Source organism: Taurulus bubalis (genome assembly GCF_910589615.1).
Source record: "Taurulus bubalis genome assembly, chromosome: 3".
Taxonomy (NCBI): domain Eukaryota; kingdom Metazoa; phylum Chordata; class Actinopteri; order Perciformes; family Cottidae; genus Taurulus; species Taurulus bubalis.
Window position 1 is genome coordinate 22,861,190 of NC_136591.1, and position 22,467 is coordinate 22,883,656.

The 22,467-nt window shown below is 41.9% G+C and overlaps 1 protein-coding gene across 1 annotated transcript; it reads left to right on the top strand.

Moving 5' to 3' along the window:
* Positions 1-469: 469 nt before the first annotated feature.
* Positions 470-20,487, top strand: itpkb (inositol-trisphosphate 3-kinase B; the record flags this gene model as incomplete). The annotated part of the gene is made up of 11 exons (XM_079214645.1): positions 470-516; positions 1,021-1,186; positions 2,453-2,731; positions 3,664-4,623; positions 14,474-14,573; positions 14,970-15,007; positions 15,597-15,772; positions 16,401-16,605; positions 18,973-19,074; positions 19,496-19,567; positions 20,080-20,487. 11 exons carry the CDS (start codon positions 470-472, stop codon positions 20,287-20,289), a joined length of 2,355 nt encoding a protein of 784 aa, XP_079070771.1. The 3' UTR covers positions 20,290-20,487.
* Between the last annotated feature and the right edge of the window lie 1,980 nt (positions 20,488-22,467).

Sequence of the window (22,467 nt, forward strand, 5' to 3'; positions counted from 1 at the left end):
CAAAAGACGAGTTGGGTGCAGCAACAGCTGAATATGTGAAAAGGTCTTTTAAAGACATTCTAGTGTAGATTTTTTTACTAGACGGAGAGGAGGATTGTAATAAATACTGTGTGCAGAGAAGGCAAACTATTTACATTCCCAATTTTCTTCTCTCTCTCACTTTCTGTTTTTAGTTTTTATCCCAGCTGGAACAATGATATATTTTGTCTTGAGTTAACAACAGCACTACATGAATCATTTTCTTTTGTCCATGATGACGTAGTTTGGGATGGAACATTTAATTTCCAATGTCCTTTTTGAAACGGGGCTTTCTTGACTTGTTTTCTTTTTGCCCGGCAGTGTGGATCTGCTGACTGCTGACTGAATGCGGACGAGACACTGAGCGCTGTTCTCCAGACCTCCCCGCAGCTTCGGGGGGACATTGTCAGATGTGTACCCAGCACTCAAAGCCCCTGGCCTGGCCGCGGGGATGGCAGCCTCTGCCCTGAACCTGAACGGCCTTGGAGTCATGAACAGGTCAGTGTTTTCCTTTTTCCGCAGCGTCTGCTACATTTGGGCTTGTGTTGCTTTTAGGCCGCGCCGCTTTCCTCGAGAGTTGGAGAGGAAATGCATACTTAAAAAAACGTGTTTGGTCGGTATTGTTTGTTGCAGCTGGGAACCTGTTCGGCCGGACTGTTCAGATCGCTTTTTATTTTTTATACATCACGGAACAATTTAATTAGATTACTTGTAATTACTTTCCAGTGTAAGTTATGAGACAAGTTGTTTCATTGTCATTATATGATATTATATGTCATACTCGCCTTATGTAAGTGTTATGTAAGTGTATATATATATATATATATATATATATATATATATATATATATATATATATATATATATATATATATATATAACCAGCTACTGAATGATATTTCTGGCTGTGTTTTTCTTATTGGAAAGAGGCCACTAAATGCAACACTTAGGATAGTTATAGCCTGAACACACACAAATCAACCAACCCTCTCCTCTCCGCAGCAGTAATCAGTTTCATACCCAGCCAGGCTCCTCTAGTACCACCTCTCGATCTAGAACCAGTCCAGTCAGTCGACCTGTGCTGCAGGTTCCCGATCGGAGCACCTACTGTCAGTTTCTGGGTGGTGGAGCGCCGGGCGGAGGTCTCTACAGCCCAACCAGCCCTACGGTAACTACATCTGAAAACAGTGATCATGTTTATTTCTTGAAGTTCACCAAAAACTAAAACATAAACAGAACACTGCCGTGAGTGAGTTCTTTGTAGGGCATTTACAAAAAGATTCAACTAAGTGTGAATTAAATGGCAACAAACATATAATTGATATTCTCCATAATAATTCATATCAAACTGATGGTAGTTATATGAGATAGTGCCCTTTCAAGCAAGCCTATATAACGTTTGAAAGAAGAAATAACACATATATTCTCTTACAAATAATGCAGTTGAACTCATTATTACATTTAGAGGTTTTGCTGTTGCGGCCTTACTTGCTCTGGTATAACCAGTTGCTTATGGTGGGTCATGTGAGCAAAACTTAAAAAATATAGTGTTGTGTAACTTGTAACATGTTATGATTTTAAGATCGTGGACATGTGACTTAAGCATGACTACAACAGCACAACTAATAACTCCATCTGCTGATGGTGGACTCTGCAATCTCTTAATAAATCTGTATTTAATGCCATGTACATAAGCACATCAGCATTGGTATTTTCCCTGATTAAGTGGTCAAAAAGCTGTCCTCCAATAAAAAAGTGTGTGACAGCGATGTCCGTGCACACAGAAGCTCTTTTGCACAGGCCTGTCTCTACCATTATTCATCATAACATGTCTAATAATATGAATAATGCTTATAATCAGTTATTAATAAAATAGTATAAATATAAACATCAGAAGCATTAGAGTGCTGCATAAACGTGGATTTCTCTTATTTTCTTGATGAATTAAAGAACTGAAAGAGGAACTAAAATGCAACAGTGTATCGTTTCTTCCCCTGTGCTTTAAATAGACAATAAATGTATACTTATACTGTTTCAGTGTGTTTGAGCATTTATGGTAATGTGCTTATCTATTGTGGCTAAAGTTACATTATGTTTGCTTAATACTGAAATAACTGGAAATATTAAGGGGGAAATAACATTTCTTTGTACTGGTAATTTTGGCAGTGGCTTATTTCTCAATTAAATTATATTCAACACAATGTTCTATCCATCCAATCCACGAAGGCAATTTGATTTTGGGCAAATAAAAACAGACAGCAAACAGACATATAAACTGGAAGACATGTACAAACAAAGGAGCTGTTTAAGACCATGTTTGACTGATGGTGTAATTGTAAAAAAAGAAAAGAAATAAAAGCCATAATTAAAGGATAGAAATGTGGCATTTCTACATGTAATTAACCATCACTTGTGTGTGTGTGTTTGCACCTAGACGAGCCCTCGAACCCCAGGTCGAACCTTTGTCTTCCCCCCTTCGTCCTCGCTCTCGCCCGTCCCCCACGCTCGCTCCCCCTCCCCGCGGAGCCCCGAGCTCCTGGGGGTCAATGTTGGCCAGCGGGTCCGACGACTGAGCTCACCCGGCGGTGAGGAGAGAGGGGAAGGAGAGGGGCAGGAGGAGAGGGCAGGGGAGACGGCTGAAGGAGAGAGGAGGGAGGAAAGGAGACGCCAGGCGCAGCTGCTGCAGATACACAGAGAGCTGCAGAACGTCGAGGTGATTCTTACATGTGCAGCTCTCCTCTGTTTAATGGGGTCTCCCTCTGTGTCATATCTGCCGCTCATCCGCTCTCTGTCTTTATCTAGGAATGCTTGAGCCACCACACATTCAAAGTCAATTTACGACTTAATTATAGATTTGCTGGGCACGTCAGAACAATGCCAGTAAGAACTATACTCTCACTCTGCGTTAGAGTTGACCCAAAACGCTGCAGTTACTCAAACTGTGAAAGCTGAGTAGCGCAAAAGCAGAAGAGGGAAAGAAAGCGAGTGTTCATGAGTGTTCACTTTTTTTCTTTCATTTTTGTAAAGATGGAAAATTGGACTTTCAGTTATTGCCATTCTGATAAATGGGCTTTTAATTGTATAATGTTATCTTTAATAATGTTTCTCAGCCTCATGCAAAATTAGCATCTCCTGCCGTCATCATCCATCATCCCTAAACTCAGATTATAATCTCTCTAGTAATCAAGTTTGTGAGTCCATGTGACTATAGTTTTTGTTTTGCCCGGGACTGTTTGTATCTCCTAATGTAAATGAATATGCATTGATTTAACTAAAGATAGACCAAAATGTGGTCAGGTTCAGACTACTTGGAATGTAAACTCACATTTGTACTCTGCAGACTGCAGACATTCTTTTCTCTTTTTCCTTTCACAGTTTAGTCAGTTTAATGCCAACTATTGAGAGATTCTAGAGATGTCCTTCCTTTTTTCTTTTTCATTTTCATAACATTGGCAGGAGATTGTGATGAGATTTTGTGATTTTTTTTTATTTGTCACTGAAGTGGACAGCAGTGGACACCAGTTCACCTGTGAAATGATTAGAACCTAACCCAAAATATGAAAAAATGTGCTTATAGTTAAACCAAGGAAACCAAACTGTAGTTGCATTCAAGCCTTTATTTTCTCTGTCTTCTCTGTCTTCCAGGTCAGGGGAAAAGTGGGCATTTTTGAGGCCCACATTTCCGGAATTCGTGCCCAAGTGCTAAACACGGAGTTCCAGCGCAGTCCTCGCTCTCCACGACGATCGATCAGCCAAATCTCTATTCATCCCGGCCAAGTAAACACAGCCCTCGAATGCCCAATGACCCACCCACGAGAGAGTAGGGTTGTCCAAAATGGAAGAGAAAGGGAGGAAGAAACTAGGGAGGGAGAAGGAAGAGACGGAGGGAGGAAAGAAGATGAAAGGGACAACAGTGCAACAAAAACAAACACCGAAAACAAGACACTGATCGGTCAAAATGGCTGCCATTCGGAAACAACAATGCAAACTCCCAGTTTAGACAGAGCGTCTGTCGTTCAGGGTTCCCTTGAGACATTAAACCCGTACGCAACAACAGACGGAGAGAAGAAAGGGGGAGAAAAAGACGGAGGGGAGGTAGAAAACAGACAAATGTTGGGAGACGAAGGAGAACGGACAGAGAGAGAAGTGAGGGACAAGAGAGAGGACCGGTCATGTCTTGAGGTGGCGCTCCAGATGGAGGCCAGCAGATTGGAGGTTAAAAATCAGTTAGAAATCAATCCTCTGACACAAAGCACGATGAGCCCCCCTTGTTTGTCAGACACTGATCACACCCCAAACCACTCTCTTTGCATCCCTCCCTCCATCCCTGCGGTCATCATAACCGACCACGGTCTGGAAAGCCAACCTCAAACTTCTGAAGGCCCCAGCTCCGACCAGGGACTCGGCTGCAGTCCGAGCCCCGGTTCGAGCCCCGTCCCTGGGCTGAACTTCTCCACCCACTCCCTCAGGAAGCTGTCGTCCTCCTCGGCCTCCTCGGCCGGTTTCTCCTCATCCTGGGAAGAGTCGGAGGAGGATATTTCCAGCGATACCGAGAAAGGAGAGCAGCTTCTCAACCCGGCAGTGCTCACGTCTCAACAGAAAGCAGTAAGTGGGGCCAAGTGAGAGCGTCTGCTGGTGTGTGTGTGTGTGTGTGTGTGTGTGTGTGTGTGTGTGTGTGTGTGTGTGTGTGTGTGTGTGTATGTGTCCAGTGTAGACCTGTTGTAGTTGTGAATGGCAATGACCTTTGGAAACTGCTTTAGCCTGGAAAAGTTAGACAAATAGATGGTCTGGGAAGGCCAAGGGACATCTAGAATTGTACAAAGTGTCACGATCCACCAAAAGGTTCTTGGACGTGCTGGATCCAGTCTGAAGTAGCTCAGAAACGTAATCCCCAGACAGGTCAAATGTTTCATCTATTCTGTCAAATATCTTTCCATAGATTTAATCAAAGTATATTTTATTTGTTAACACTCTAGACTTAGACGGTGGACCTCGGCATGTTTAGAATTTGAAATACTCTGAACTGGTTATTTGGCAACTAATCTCGCCAGATCTGGGAAAGAGTCTGTCTGTGGGTCTGAGTTAACGATCGTGCCTCAAAACGTGTGTGAGTGTGTTGTGTGTGTGTGTGTGTGTGTGTGTGTGTGTGTATGTGTGTGTGTATGTTGTGTTTCCGAATGGGCCTGTGCATGTTGCTGGGTGCTCCTGTGTCAAATTGGCTAGAGCTCTCTGCCTGAGTAATGGTTGACATTCACAGTAACAAAGCTAGCTCTGTGCCCCGACCTGTGTGTGTGTGTGTGTGTGTGTGTGTGTGTGTGTGTGTGTGTGTGTGTGTGTGTGTGTGTGTGTGTGTGTGTGTGTGTGCGCGTGTGTATGTGTGTGTGTGTGTGTGTGTGTGTGCAGGGGTGTTATTCGTGTGAGGGTAACATGAGGGTGTATGTTTGTGTGTGTGTGTGTCTGAGAGAGAAAGAGAGAGAGAACAAGGGTGATTATAAAAAAGGGAAAGCGAGAGAATTTGCCAGTCACACACACTTAAGCTTTGCCTGCATTTGGACGCCGTTCAAAGAGGAGGCTGAGGCCTGTTTTGGGTTTGTGTGTGTGTAGGTGGGTGGGTGGATGTGTTTTTGTTTGTAGCCAGGATGAGTTCACGGGGCCATTTCACTTCTACTTTGAAACACGATTTAACGCAGGATTGTATAACTGATTATATGCCAGTGTTTCTGAAACAATGTCCCAGAAGTGTTTTTTGTAGGACTTCAAACTGCAAAAAGAAAAATATTTTCTTGTGGCTTAAGGAAGGGTGTGCTCATCATGTTGACTTCTTATCAGCTTGAACTGTTGTGAACCATCCCCCATGTGACTGACTGAATACTCATCTCCCCCATCAATACAGCATCTGCATAATTTCAGACATATTTTGGAGATCTGTGAATCATTAAAACCCAAATATTCCATGTTTGCTTTCATTACGATTTGCAGCAGCAGAAAGAGATGAAATATTCTTGTTACAATGCCATTTAAGCGAATGACCCCTCGCTAAACTAATGCACCCGGCTCTCTCAGGTGACATTAGGTTCCAAACTATTTTGTTTAAATGAATTTGGCTGATCGAATTTGAATAGTGTTTGTGTTGCTCTTTGCATACTTGTGGTCATTCCTTTATCGCTCGATCCAGGCGAAGAAAGAAAGGGACAGAAGCTCCTGCCGGAGGTTGAACTGACTGCGGTGACTGAGGGCTCACTGCTGCTGGCAAAATGTCTAGCTTTCACACAAAGATTTCAAACATGCAATGTCATTCAAGCTCTCGTCCGTAGCCTGTTGCAGTTTTCAATGAAAAGCCGGTGTAATGTATGCAGGAGGCGAACATGCAGGGACACATACAGCGTGCTTGCTTGTGTGGGAGGTGTGTAGGAAAGAGGAGAGGAGTGATACTGAGAGAGGACAAGAGCTGGAGAGTAAGACTATCAAAACAAGAGAGAGAGAAACATGGGAGGATAAGTTGTGTTGCAGACTATAGTCAGGTCCCTTCTTCTCATTGCTATTGACTGCAGGAGTGATTTGACTTTGTTTGACATGTAACACTGAACACTGCACTTAAAGGACGTCGCTCACACTAAGTGTGGCTCTGGAAACACTGGAGAGAAATATAAGAATAAGAACTCCCCCTCATTATTGCTTCTTCGTGTTATTCACCAAAGTAAGCGTGACATTTCAATGTCCTGTATAAACACATCTGCTCTGCCGTGGTCATCAGTTTTTGGGATCAACTAATTTTTTGAAGAGTGTTACACGCTTAACAAGTAGAGGCTGGAAGCTGAGTAGAGCCATATATAGACTCTATTTGGCTGATCTTTTGACTGCTGGGCATCTCTCCAAGGCTGGAAGGCACAAATGTACTGACAGTATTTCCAGAGTAAATTGGCAGAAAAAGGGCACCTGCAACAGATTAGCATCTGTTGTTCTTTTTTTAAATTTTAGAGTTCTGGAGGAAGAATCGGCCTGCAGCAGAGTTTCTTCTTTGCTGAGGTTAAATCCAGTTGTTTGTTTTCCGTTTGTACTTTTGCCTTTAAGCATCAGCTCCACGCCCATCAGAGGAGTTTCAAACTAAACAGCTACAGATGAAACCTCGTGGAGATACATGAAAAAGCTTCTTTGTCAAGAAGATATCCAGAGACTTAAAAGCATCTGAAAAAGAACTTGCCAAGTAGCATTAACACATAAGATAATGTACACAAATACCATTGCATCACCTCAATTTCTTAGTTTAACAATGAATCATCAGCTGCAGAAGATTAATGCCGAACTCACTTTGGTAATTGGGTCAAGTTTGACTTGTTTATCAAGCACAAAATGCCAAACATGTGCAGGCTCTTGTCTTTCAATTATGATGATTAACTGCTATTCTATTATATTTCACAATAAGATGAATGAAAAAAGAGATCTGAAGTTTTTTATATTCTAAATATAAATATATTCTTTTATATTCTAAAAGAAAAAAAGATTATTTGAAGCATTTTTACCCGCTTTCACTGCCACTTTTGAAAATGTTTGTATTTATACTTGCTGCCAAAACTTGGCGGGAGCGGCTCTTAAACCTGTACATCGTATCGGAAAAAAAATAAGTAGAAAAAAAAACACATCCGCGTTTTCAGCCTTTCAGAAAGATTAATGAAAGAAGCCTTGAGCTAGAGGAGCAGAAGCTCCAGCAGAACGGACATGGAGGTCTCACCATGACACACACACACACACACACACACACACACACACACACACACACACACACACACACACACACACACACACACACACACACACACACAGCATGTGATGCAGGAGGCACTGCGTGTAAAGCTTGGGACCCGTCTGAACACATTTCTATATACGTGTTGTTCTTCATAATATGCAACAGTTATATAAACATGTCTGTCTTTCGGAATGTGGACTGCACCCATGCTGTGAAACACACACACACACACACACACACACACACACACACACACACACACACACACACACACACATATATCTGCATATAAATCCGACACACCCTCTGCACACACTACATTGCAGCACAGTCACTGTTTTCCTCTAACTGCCATGCTGTCACTAATGTCACACTGACTCACATCCCTTTTTTCTCTTCGTGACCCGAACTTGAATCTTCACCTGCACTTGTTGATCCGACTGTGACTGTGAGCTCATCTCCAACCAACACAACAAAAGACTGTTTGTTTTGAACTGGACAAAAACTCTTCTTTTTTTATAATGTCCTGAACTGTAACTCGAGTGGGTTGGCGCTCACACGGACACACGCACGCACACATACCGACACACACACACACTGTGTTTGCACTGCAGTGGAAAATCTTCGCTACCACAGCGGCCGGCTGCGTAGCAACCCTGTGACGTCAAACTGAGTTTCCCTCTCACAGCTGTGTGTGTGTGTGTGTGTGTGTGTGTGTGTGTGTGTGTGTGTGTGACAGAGATTCTGTACGTTTATGGGCGTGTCCAACTCTTATTTGTGTGTGTGTAAGCGATTGCTTGGTTTATTGTGAGAGGGGAAACACCGGTCAGTTCTGCATTTGGTGTTTCTGTGCTGTTTCTTGCTGGTATATATGCATGTTCAAGAGAGAACACACTCTCTCTCTCTCTCTCTCTCTCTCTCTCTCTCTCTCTCTCTCTCTCTCTCTCTCTTGCCCCGGTTAATGAGGAGTGAGGTCGGCCTGCACTGACTGAGGCTGACATTTTGGGTGAAGGAGTGTCTATTAGTAGCATGGGATCCAGTGCAAGTGTGAAGTGTGGTTTCACATGGTTTCAGAGCTGTCGGAGACACACTGGGGGAACCCTGCTCTATGCATGCATGCAAAGTGTTTGTGCAGAAACATATAACAACGTATATATATATATACATATATATATATATATATATATATATATATATATATGTATATATATATATATGTATATATATATATATATATATATATATATGTATATATATGTATATATATACCATTGAAGAGCAAAAAACATTTAATTTAGAGTGCTTCGAGTTGCGGCTTGATCTAAAGTCAGATGTGCTCTTCAATGTTCCATACGGTGACCTCAATTTGGAAACACGTCCTCCTTATCGCACTACAGTGTGTAGATACTGCATAACTGAACCGCCACATCACAAACATCTCACCACGTTTATTTTTTTCTTCCTTTAGGTGTCCATTGTTCTCGCCTTGATGTAGCCGTCACTTTTTTTTTTGCAAAGCTATTGGTTGCTTTGTGATTTATCGTGCACCCTGCAAGCACCTAACACGACCTGTTTAGCCTGCATCACCCTAAGTGCAGCTTCAATTTGTCTGCATGTGTGTGTGTGTGTGTGTGTGTGTGCTTCTAAACTTTGCAGACTTAAGACAGTAGCAATATGTATATCTGCAAGGGGACCTTGTGGTGAGTTATATCAGGCTTGTTGTTTCCTAAGCACTTCTCCGTTGAAAACAGAGGCCAGCATCAATGGTTCCTCTGCTGCTGCACATGACACATCTGTAACCCAGAGTTACGCTCTTCTCAACACTCTCCTGCTCCTTTCATTCTTCTCTATGCATGCCAATGCGTGATACCTGGTTGCCTTACGTTACACTAGTTTTCTTGGTGAAAGAAAAGAAAACACATCTGTAAATTTCCTCAGATCTGTTCGTGGCGACACCCTGTTTCAATGATGCACGTGATAATCGCACAATTTAACAGATAGCTGTCGTTAAATTAATTAATTAAAATAATCTGCAGATGTTGAAGACCCCGGTGCACATCTGTAGACGATAATATTCGGCTGGCCGATGTAAACTCTCTGCTTCAGGGCTTCTTTTTTAGCCTCCGTGCTCTCTCTGTTGTTTACGGAGGGCAAGGCCTTTTTTCTTTCTTTCTTTTTTTGTAGTCAGCGGCGGCGGATGTGGAAAATACTGTCGCTGAGGCAAGCGGCAACCCCCCCCCACTTCCTGTCTGCAAGAAGTTCCTTCTCTTACCATTTCCTCTTTCTCTCTCTCTCTCTCTCTCTCTCTCTCTCTCTCTCTCTCTCTCTCTCTCTCTCTCTCTCAATGGAAACTTTGCTGTTTTTTCTGATCTCTTCTTGTCATCCAACTGGTCTGGGGATAGAGATAGGAGGGATAGAATGAGACCGCCGGAGAGCAACGAGCCAGAAAAAGATGAGAGAGGCTGACTTTGAGGGAAGTTTTAGGCAGAGACAGAGAGGATTAAAAAAAAAAATGGTATCCCAGTTTTGGGTTCATGTCATGCTTTGCTCTTTGAAATCTTTTTTTTTTTTTTTTATCAGTTTAAGTCCATTATAACAAATTAAAAACAAATGAACTACCTTACAAATAAACCAAGGTGACTGACTTGTATTTCCTGGTGTAAAATAGTGCACGCACTGGTATGGATAAACACTGAAACACTGTACACTGGCAATACCAAATGAAGGCTTCATGTTTTGTTTAGACGGATCAACTAGGAAAAGCAAATTTAAATTAGTTTTCATACTGTATACATGAATGAACATCAGCAAATGACTTTGTAAAGGGAGGAATGTCTCCAAGAAGACTTTACTGTACATTGATTATTTGCATCGAAGACTAGAAGATTATAAAAACAAACATTAGTATATTCCCTTAAATTCAATCAGGTGCTCTCATTGGCTAGCTGTATTCAGCAGTAAAGACAGTGACAAGTCTGTATTGTTGACTTTCACACATGGTTTCCTGCTTTGCATCTGTAGATATTTATTTATTGTTTATATATATATGTAAGTGTCTGTCTTTTCTTCTGTCATCTTTTGAGCATCCGAACCTCACAGCTGAAATAGGTTTTTCACATTCCTAAAATGCTTCCACAACTGCAAAACTTTTTTTTTTCACACAAATCACCCCTGTTTGAAGACATTTAAAAAGAGTGTCTGTTATCAACATGTCACACGTTTAGATACATACATGCTCAAAGTTTTTTTTTTCACAGACCTACTAAAGGCCGTAGTTGTCTGGCCAGCTGTGAAATTATTGTTTCACAAGCTAAGAATCCAGATGTATTTATGTGCATGGCTAAATTTTTACTTGACATAAAAAACAAACAGATGTTACAGGCCGACGCTTCAAGAAACTCACCATGAAGAACGTTGTTTAGGATGTTTCCTTTTCCTCTGTTGCTGCTCGTGTTGTAACTTCTGTCACAATCTTTCTGCTCACATTCAAGACAAACACATGCAGAATTCTACAATATACAAGTAGGAAAAAAAGCTCTGTCCGTTTTCCCAGCACTTCCCACACTTACTCACACACACACACACACACACACACACACACACACACACTTAGCTCCGTCTGTGTTTTCGAATGCTCTGACCTGTGTGAAGATTTGCGTGTCCAGATTATGTTTGTCCCCTGTTTTGCCAATCAAATGATGCACAATTGTTTATCTCTGCGCACACACACACACACACACACACACACACACACACACACACACACACACACACACACACACACACACACACACACACACACAGACACACACACATGTGTAAATCTCGTGGGGCATACATAGAAAGAGGAGCATGCGAGCCTGAGGTGCTTCGTTTCTTTAAAGCGCTGCAGGAGAGCTGAACCGGTTGCCCCATCTGACAGAAAGCCCATCGGCCACGATGTGGTCTGCGTGGCTGTATTCAGTGTGGAGTGTTGTTGTGTCAGTGGGAGCCATCTTTATCATTACCTTCATCTATCTCCGCACCAGCCACCTTCAGGTACTGTCGCCCATGCAGAGCAGAGTGCTGCTTATATTTTCCGCTGCGTTGCGTTGACTGATCGCAGAAGGCTTTTCATCCCTGGATTTAGTCCTTGTTTAGGGATGTTTGACAGCTCAACTTTCAGGAGTTTTGATTTTATTGAGCAATAATATATCCGGTAATAGTTGTAGTCATTTTTCATTTCATTACACATGAACCAAACTTCTCCTCCTCCTCATCCCCCTCCTCCTGATTGTGTTTTAATGTCTCAAGCTCCTAAATCTACACACTTTGACAAAGTCTGTTATTACTCCCACATGAGATAGAGCAGACATTTTTTTCTTTTCTCTCTCCGTCTCTTGCCCTCAACAACTCTCACTCTCTCACACACACACACACACACACACACACACACACACACACACACACACACACACACACACACACACACACACACACACACACACACTTGCCAGCTGTAAGTGGGCAACGTAGGGGAGATGGATGACAGTCTGAGTTGACAGAGAAAGTGCAGACCTTGGCTCCTTCCCAAGATGTAGTCTGATACTCTTGAGGTCTATGCTAACTGGCCAAAGATGGTAGAAAAAAATTGAGACGGGGGAACAACATTCAGTTTGACTTTTTCTTACCTTTCTGGCGGCCTAAAAAGCTTTGTCTGTATTGTGTTTATCTGCAGCACTTTAAAGAGAGATGAGTTGAATCATCCATTATTGTGTTTTTGTATAAGCTTCAGCAAAGGACAGAATCGTTTCAAAGAATTTTTGCCCAAGAAATCATTTCAGTAGACTTCTAGAAATATTGAACTTTGCGACCGAACTTTCCATTGTAGCACTTTCAAAAGGTAAATGGCAATAATCCTGATTATATGCCAGTTTCAAGATCTCTCTAATTTCCTGACCCTGCAGTTAGTTTACACCATGTGACCTTTGTGTGTGTGTGTTTTACTTTTTGCAGAGTTTTTTCTCTCTCTCTCTCCTTCAGTGGTGCAGAAAACCCTTCATTTGACTCTTCACCCCCTCAGACAGACACCGAGAGAGAGAGAGAGAAAGAGAGAGAGAGAGAGTTTCTGTGTGTGTGTGTGTGTGTGTGTGTGTGTGTGTGTGTGTGTGTGTGTGTGTGTGTGTGTGTGTGTGTGTGTGTGTGTGTGTCTAACCATAGATAGTCATGATATCAACTGATGGATTTTCATCAGGTCCAGATTATGTGACATGGGTTATATATCTCCTTCTATGGTCTTCTTCTCTCTTATCTTATCCGTCCTCTCCACCTCCTCCTCCTCTCATCTCTCATCTCTCTTCTTCTCTGGTTATTTGTAGACATAATATTATTTCTCTTGGTATTTGCCAACCAGAGGAAATCTTCTGTGTGTGAGCTCACACCGTTAACATTTATGTTGCACCTTGATATGGAATTTCAGTAAAACACAAAATGCTTACCAAATGGGATCATTTAAGAGGATTTCTTTACGTTAATCATAGTATAAATTGGTGTCCATTTCCATCTAATGTGTTTTTAAGAGGACACTCCTCAAAACATTTGGCTTTTTCTCATATTTTTTTGTCCTGCTGCATTCACTTGTATCTCTGTTCCAATGTTGCACAGCCAAGCATTGTTCAAACCCACAGAACGAGACATCTGGCGTTTTTCCATCTGATGTAATCCTGCAGGCATGAAAAAAAACTAAAACTAAAATAAATGTGTTTTGGGGTTTGAATGCGTTATTGAATAATGTACTGACAGGATCGATTAGGAGAAGCAAGACAAATAACTTTTGGCTTGTGTTTTTGCTCATCACAGTATTTAAACTTGTCATGTACTTATTCAGTAAACATTTCAGGTAACATACAATTTAGAGAGTTTAAAGTCAGATATTAATGTCCGAGGAAAGACAGCAAACTGCACTGAACTTGAATCCGTCTGTTTTCACTGAGATGAAAACTGTTGATGTTGAAAACAACTCGCAGTGTGTGTTTGTCTGTCGGAGACAGCGTGTGTCCCAGTTAATCAATGAGTTTGTTTGTGTGTGTGTGTGTGTGTGTGTGTGTGTGTGTGGCAGGATTCCCGCGGTTCAGTGCCTCTGCCAGGGACAGGGAGAGCCCTTGGAGAAACTGTGTGTGTGTGTGTGTGTGTGTGTGTGTGTGTGTGTGTGTGTGTGTGTGTGTGTGTGTGTGTGTGTGTGTGTTACCAGGGGAAACCCCGGCCTGATCCTGCAGAGTTTAGTTAAAATGTCCGAAAACAGCAGGGAGAAAGAAAAAAAAGTGTGTGGGAGTGGGGAGTGTCAGGGATGCCCTACAGTGTGTGTGTGTGTGTGTGTGTGTGTGTGTGTGTGTGTGTGTGTGTGTGTGTGTGTTTTTATGACTTAAGGCTACTTAACAAAAAAGCGCTGGATCAGCCAAAAGCTCCAGAGGAGAACTTGATCTCTGGGTGATTTTAAAGTGGACTGCCTGCTGCCATCTGAGGCATCGGGCGTTTAGTAAGTTTATCTTTCAAGTTCGCATGGAGCTGGTAAACGCTCCGTCGCAACCATCATCATATGTCAGTTTAGTTAAAACACGTTTATGGCCCAATGATTTGTAAATATCTGAAATGAAATAAAAGGCGAACATAGAAAACAGCTTGTTAGTGAAACCTTATTCTGAAGGATAATCACTTTGTGTTTGTGTTTTGTAGCACAAGTCTTGGAAGAAGATCAAGAACATGGTCTACTGGTCACCATTTGTCATGTCCTATAAGAAGAAATATCCCTGGATACAACTGGCTGGGCATGCAGGTATGTGGACACATTACCGAGGATATGGTTTAACATGCTCACACATACACACAGGTTGTGCAGTTTATTTTAAAAGAAGATGTGAATCAATACATGCTGCTGTGTCTTTGAGGTCAGGGCCTTAAGGGGAAGTGTGTGTGTGTGTGTGTGTGTGTGTGTGTGTGTGTGTGTGTGTGTGTGTGTGTGTGTGTGTGTGTGTGTATGTGTATGTGTGTGTGTGTGTGTGTGTGTGTGTGTGTGTGTGTGTGTGGGCTGGGAAACATCGGGTGATGCTCGGTGCCATGGCGGTTGGAGGCTCAAGCCACGTACAACTTAACCGAAGTCCAGCTACTCCCATGGGACTGTATCTTAACACTCTCTGCAGCTGACTCACAGTTACTGTGTGTCCTTTGACAGGGAGCTTCAAGGCGGGAGCCAACGGACGCATATTAAAAGTAAGACACTCTTTCACACTCAATCTCACCTCGTCTGTCATTGAAGAGGAAGTCGATGTTAATGCATTTGGGTTTACAGAGGTGTTTCATGTTGTTGATGCTGAATCAGTGCAGCTCGGGGTATAAGATGATGGGGTGCACCGATACCGATATCTGATATCAGGCTGATACTGACTCAAATAGCTGTGTGTGGTATCGCTGACAATGGGGCCGATCTATTGTTTTATACAATATATAATACCTGTAATTCTAATTCTTGTTTAAGTTTTGACCAATTGCTGCATAAAAAATGGTTTAACCTTGAATTGCTGTCAATTTCTGTCAATTCCTGTCAATTTCTTTTATAAGTTGATTCATATCTATGTATTCATTAATTACCGTTTGTTTTCCAAAGTTAGCAATGTTTAAGTCCAGCCGATGTTGTCTTACACATAAATGAATGATCCCAGTCTCTTCCACACAGCTTATTGATTAAACACTGGGATCAGATCGGTACTCGGACGATATTCAAAGCCCAGGTATCGATATCAGGACTGAAAAAGTTGCATCCTTATTGAAGTGACAATAGCTCCTTGTGCACTTCCTCTAGAAACACTGCGAATGTGAGCAGCGCTGCTTGTCCCTCCTCATGAAGGACGTGCTGCGTCCGTACGTCCCTGGTTACCACGGAGACGTAGAGAAGGACGGCCAGAAGTACAACCAGATGGAGGATCTGCTGGCGGAGTTTGACTTCCCGTGTGTGATGGACTGCAAGATGGGAGTGAGGTGAGAAGCCATGTGACAGAAGTTGTTACACAGCAGGTTGCTGGTAATTTTGCTCACTTCGGTTTGTTCTCAGGAAACTATTGTTTTCATAGTTTTGGCCACCATTTCTACTGACAATTTGTTTTTGCAACAAACCCAAGAGTTCACCCCTTTATTTGGAGTTAAAAGCCAAAGTGTCTGCAATCATTACTCACTGCAGCGTGTCCTTCAAGTCACAGTGGAGCCAGGAAGCCGTTTTCTACACCCTTGTTTACGTCTGACTGTTTGTGTTGTGATACTTCCTTTCCCCCTTTGTTTTCTCTTCTATCTGATCGTCTCACCAGACTTCTCGTCGTCGTCGTCGCCGCGTTCCCAGATCTTTGCACTTAACAGCTGAAGAGACATCTTCTTCACACCTTCGCCTTCACCCTCTCTCCTCCTCATCTCCACCTCGTCCTCCTCTCTCTCTGTGCTCACGTCTGTCACCCGCACCGCCTCCTCCTCCTCCTCCTCCTCCTCCTTCTTCTTCTTCTTCTTCTTCTTCTTCTTCTTCTTCTTCTTCTTCTTCTTCTTCTTCTTCTTCTTCTTCTTCTTCTTCTTCTTCTTCTTAGCTTCACACTCCTTCTTCTTCTTTTTTTTTTTACTTCAGGACCTACCTTGAAGAAGAGCTGACCAAGGCTCGTAAGAAACCCTCCCCGAGACCCGACATGTATCAGAAAATGATCGAGGTGGATCCTGAGGCAGCTACGCCGGACGAAATCCTCCAGAAAGTGGTGACCAAACCCAGGTACATGCAGTGGAGAGAGACCATCAGCTCAACAGCCACCCTGGGATTCAGGATAGAGGGAGTCAAGGTAAGACTCACAAAAAGAAAGGTGTGTGTGTGTGTGTGTGTGTGTGTGTGTGTGTGTGTGTGTGTGTGTGTGTGTGTGTGTGTGTGTGTGTGTGTGTGTGTGGCCTTCCTTCCTTTCTTTCTTCCAGTCTTCTCTGTGTGTGTGTGTGTGTGTGTGTGTGTGTGTGTGTGTGTGTGTGTGTGTGTGTGTGTGTGTGTATGTGTGTGTACTGTGTGAGGAGAGTGGGGAGGGCGTCCTTCAAGGTCATGATCTAACTTCCTGTTTTGAACAGAAACTTCCTCTGATATATGTTTGTGCATGAGATCCTTTGTCACACATGAGGCCTGTCCGTGGCAGCTCTCTATGCCTTGGCATCTGGCACTGACATTGTACACAAACACACTCTCTCACACACACACAAATCTCTGCTGTCTTTATTTGAGGGTTGTGGCTATATAAGGACATTTGCGGCCTCCCGGTGGTCTGTTGCCATGACAGTGAGGGTTATCCCCAGAAACAGAGATATGTGTGTGTGTGTGGGTGTGTGTGAAGAAATAAAAAGTGTGGATGTGCAGTTCATGCGGTTCATGTGCAGTTCAACCTGTTTTTGTAAATATACATCTGTGTACATGAATCTAGATTGTATGAGCTTGTGTGTATGTGAAAAGTGTAATTAGGTGTGTGTGTGTGTGTGTGTGTGTGTGTGTATGTGTGTGTTTATGTGTGTGTGTGTGTGTGTGTGTGTGTGTGTGTGTGTGTGTGTGTGTGTGTGTGTGTGTGTGTGTGTGTGTGTGTGAAAGAGAAAGAGACCTAGCTGTAGGACATGAACCTTAAAGGGTAAAGTAGTTGTGTCTCAAAATAGTATCTCGTTGCCTGGCAGCCAGCAGAGTAAGAAACACTGATTTATTTTACGCTGAACCGACCAACTGGTTGGTGACGACTGCTGGTGTTCTGGACGCTACTTCACTCTGCAAGTCCCCAAGAAGAGTGCTGGGCTTTGGGCAATTTTAAATTGTGGAATTACAACTTCCTGGTCCGTCACACGATGCCATGAGGCCCCATAGACTTACATTGGTAAGAGAAATCAGTAAATCTCTCTATATATAACTTAAATCAACTTCCCAGAAAAAAACACTTGACTAGCCCTTATTTAAATCATTAGGTTCTAAAAGTTATCTACCGTTACTTTCCGTCCTCCATTCATGTGAATGAGAACGAGACTGGACGGACAGCTGGGAGGCGGAGTTAAAGGAGTTTAAGTGTCCAGTTATGCAAAAGCCCGCTTGAAGATCTGAATTTCATCTTCATTTCATTGGCGGAAATCAAAACGAAATTTGGTTTCATGCACCACTTCGAAACTTTCATAGGAATTGAAAGGGGCCTTGCCTCCAACGCTGTATCCAGTTCTCTTTATGTACTATTGTTACTACTGTACATGCACAACCTGTTTTAACACTCCAGTACTCCTACTGCTTAGGAGAGTAAATCCAATGTGCTATGCTATGCTAGTTTGCTTGATTATTTGCTTTTTGTGACAAAACAAGTAACTTTGGAAAACTACGATGGCCATTTTTGACTATTTTCTGCAAATGCAAGAATAGAAATAAATCAAAAGTGTTTTTTTATATGGCTCTGCTTGGCACAACAGACAAAGACCTTTCCCTGCTTTAACTCACAGCTAAATCTCTAAAAATACCTTTCCTTCCTTTCCTCCCCTCATTGTTTGTTCTGCTTTTCTTGTCCATCCTCTCCTCTGCTCCTTCCACTTCCTCTATTCCCGTCCTCTGCTTCACTCCTGTCCCTTCCATCGCTACAAGAAGCCTGGAAGTCGATAAACTAAATAGAAAGATGTATTTACGTGCTAAATATCCCTGAAGTTATCATTTGTCTTCTACTACCAGCAGTGCTGTAGTACTCAAGATCTCCCTCAGTGCATTTTTACTTGGTTCAGACAGAGAAGACTGTGGGGAGATCACTAAATTGCCTGTTTGTTTGTTTATATTTGTTATTAACATCATTACTGTGGTTGCTCATAGAAAAACCAAGAAACATTCCCACACGTAAAATTTACCTCTGCACCATTTCTCATGCACATTTACACATACATACATATACAGCATATATGGCAATAAGAGGAATCTTTGTTTGTTTTCTCTGGGTGTTTTTGCAGGAATGTGGCTCAGCTCGAGGAGTGACTTTGGTTTGCATGTTCCACATTTGATCACAAGTGTGTTCCGGTCTTGATCTCAATCCCTTAAGGTCTTGGTTTAGGTGGTCTTGACTACAACATTGACTACCAGTACAAATAAACCTAACGTCAAGCTCCTTCTCCTCTTCTTCTTCCTCTCCTCTCATTTTCCTCTTCTCTTCCTCTCTTCTCCTCTCTAGAAGGAGGATGGGACAGTGAACAGAGATTTTAAGAAGACAAAGACAAGAGACCAAGTTACTGCAGCCTTCCATGACTTTGTCAAAGGAAATAAGGACATACTGGTGAGTGAGTGTGTGTGTGTGTGTGTGTGTGTGTGTGTGTGTGTGTGTGTGTGTGTGTGTGTGTGTGTGTGTGTGTGTATGTGTGTGTGCAAGGTGAATTTTTTTGCCATGCTGACTGGAGGTGACGGGTGGAGGAGGGTCGCATCAGATTTGAGCTGAAATGACAACTGACAGCAGCAGAGAGGAGAATATTTGAAAAGTTTGACAGCAACGATGTGATTGGCTTCAGGAAACTGGTGCAGAATCTGGTTGCTTAATTTAAAGTGAACGCCCACAAGCAGCTGATAATCTAACATGAGTAATCACAGGGAGAGAGAGAGAGAGAGAGAGAGAGAGAGAAAGAGATAATTAGCTGCATCAGAAGTGGGAAAAACTGGGTGAACAAAAAAGAAAAGCTTGTGTTTTTTTTGTCTCTCCCCAGAACAGTTATCTAAACAGGCTGAAGGAAATCAAAGACACTCTGGAGATCTCCCCGTTCTTCAAAACCCACGAGGTAATGTTTGTGCATTACTGCAACTGGTTTATGTTGTAGTGCTTGGCTCAGTTCAGGATTTGGGAATGTCCACGTTTTCTAAACAGCGTGCAGCACATCCTTTGAATTAATTGCCAATTAATGAAATTACTTAACGTGTGACTTAAAGTACACGTTACATTCGAGTCCTGGTTAACGTGTACTTTGCGCTATTGTAATTTATTGATTAAGTAAATAAGTGTAATTTGGTGACACTAACTCACTTGAGTAAACACACCAGTGCACGCACAGCACTGGTATGAACACATCATTGAAATTGGACAACACATGCACACGTTCAGTTTCACACACGTACAAACTAACATACTAGCAGATAAAAAATGCAAAAAGTTGTTAGAAGAAATTGTAACAAAACAGGAAGTGAGATCATGTTTTTTTAAGGGACATAAACACAAGAGTAATGTTGTTGTAATGAGTAAAACAACTGTTTCCTGTTTTCTTAGCCATCCCATTGTCTTACTGTGTCTCTGCAGGTGATTGGCAGCTCCTTGTTGTTTGTTCACGACAGTAAGGGAAGGGCCAAAGTCTGGATGATTGACTTTGGGAAAACCACACCCCTCGCTGACGGGGACGAGCTGACGCACCGAGCATTGTGGGCCGAGGGCAACAGAGAAGACGGTTACCTTTCTGGACTTGATAGTTTGGTGGACATCATTTTAACCATGCGGAACTCTGAGACTTGAGGTCTGAGGGGTTCAAACGGAAGAAAAAAACAAGTAAACATTTGGACACACAACAACCACTTCCATTCATTCTTCCTTTCTCCCAGGAACACTTCCTCTAGGATTCCTTCACAGACACTTGTCCTCAGGTTGGAGCACTTCATCATCCCATAACAATGCATGGTCAAATCCATTCATGGATGCAACCTTGCTATTAATATTCCGTGGATTTCAGATTCTTCGTCTTTCCTGATTATTTTCTACCTTTTTTACTAAAGAGAAAACAGCAGATTGCTTCATCCAAACTGAAGTTGAAAAGGCTGGTGATACTTCATACTTTTCTTAGAAAACAGATTCTATAAAAAGACCCAAAACAGTGATGTGTTTGTTTGTCTCAATATTTATCCAGTCTGTCTGTGGCCCATTTGTTTCCACTGAAGACGTAAATTATTTAAAGATGGATTATGAATGTACAAAATTGTTTTCTAAAACAGCTGGTCACTGTTGTTTTTGGCAAAAATTACTCAAACAGGAGGAAATAGTGTGTTTTGTTCAGGAGTATTTTTCAGAAGTGGATTAATACACGTCTGGTGTGCTCTTGAATGTTTGGGATCATCTAAAAAAAAGTACATCAAACTCAACAGTGCCCACGTTGATTGTAATGAATGAACAGTGCAACAGTAACAGTGCGGCTCATTAGGACATTATGACATTATGAATCAGGCTTCAGATACACAGACGGTGGTTGCAGGATAAAATGATTGTTGGTTTTGGTCTTTTGTTGTGGGATTTTTTTAAATATTAAAAATAAAGAGATGAAGAAAATATCCCTTAGAAGCATCATTTAAAGCCACTATGTGTGGCATTTGAACATTTCTGACTTTGATGATAAAAAATAAATTAAAAAAACTGTCAGGGCCTGATCAGACAGAGGACGTTTTGTTGCAGTTTTGCAGCTTTTAAATAAAATGCTATCGTTAGCCAAACACAAACCATGAACTGTACGCTACTTATTAATAGTTAAGTTTAAAAAATGTACATCTGTCTCTATCCAGCAAAAGTCACCACGATGAGACAAAACATTAAGGACGCAGGGCGCTGCTCCGCTCTGAGTTTGATTTTTCTTTTGAACTTAAGGACTTCAGGGCGCTCCTTCAAAAATGCAAAAGCAGAGTGCTTCACTTTCATTGAAAACACTTCTGCAGAAAGCTGCTAAAACCTGCTGTCTGTCTGTCTGTCCAGGGCCTGAAGACGCTGTCATCAAGTCAGCATTGTACATGTAGTGGCTTTAAAACATGCACATTCAAACGTCCATATTTGACTTTAAATGTCTTGTTACACAGTTATACTCATTTGTAACTTAGATATCTATCTCCATTAAATCACATTTAGATTGCATATCTCCCCAAGTATATCTGAACTCAATTTGATTAGATTTTTTGTCTATTTAAACACGATTTCAACACATTGCCCCTTTCTTTTAAAAAGTCAAATCTGCATTTGATACTATTTTCACTGCTAGAGGTTGTTCGGGTGAGTGAGTTCACAGTGGAAAACAAAACTAGTCTTTTATCTGTTTTTAACCTCAGTTTAACCGGTCGTACCTAGAATTCAGACACTGTAAGTTGGTCAGTGAGGTGGCAGCCATGTTTCTTCCACAATAACCTGTCAATTATGTAGAGCTAAATTATTCAGGTCGGAGTAGTTTCACTATGTTAAGGAGAGCATTGTTTCATAATGTAACATATTTGCAGCCAATTCCATGGTCCTTGCCTGGACAAACACTTCCCACCCTTCTCACACTTGTGTTGGGATTGTTCACAATGTACAATGAGATTTATTATGTTTGATGTAGTTTTTTTGTAACATTATTTTTAGTGTACTTAAATCCTGTGCAACACTTACAACCATGAACAATCGTATTTAAGCTATACAGTGCCTTGACATTACAAAGCCAAGTCAGACAACTGAACATGTGTTCTTATTTTAAATGTTATGACGGACTTTCATTCTAGCCTTAACGTTTTCAGTGTGTAGTCTCGGGTGCATTGGTCTTATCCTCTTAAAGTTTGGTCTTAATTTGTATTTCATCCTGTTTTTATTTATAACATTATATTATGTTTTTTTTGTTTTGTTTTGTTTTGTTAATGGAATACTGTGACATTTTGAATTTTGGGCTGTTATGTTGCTTCGTCTTCA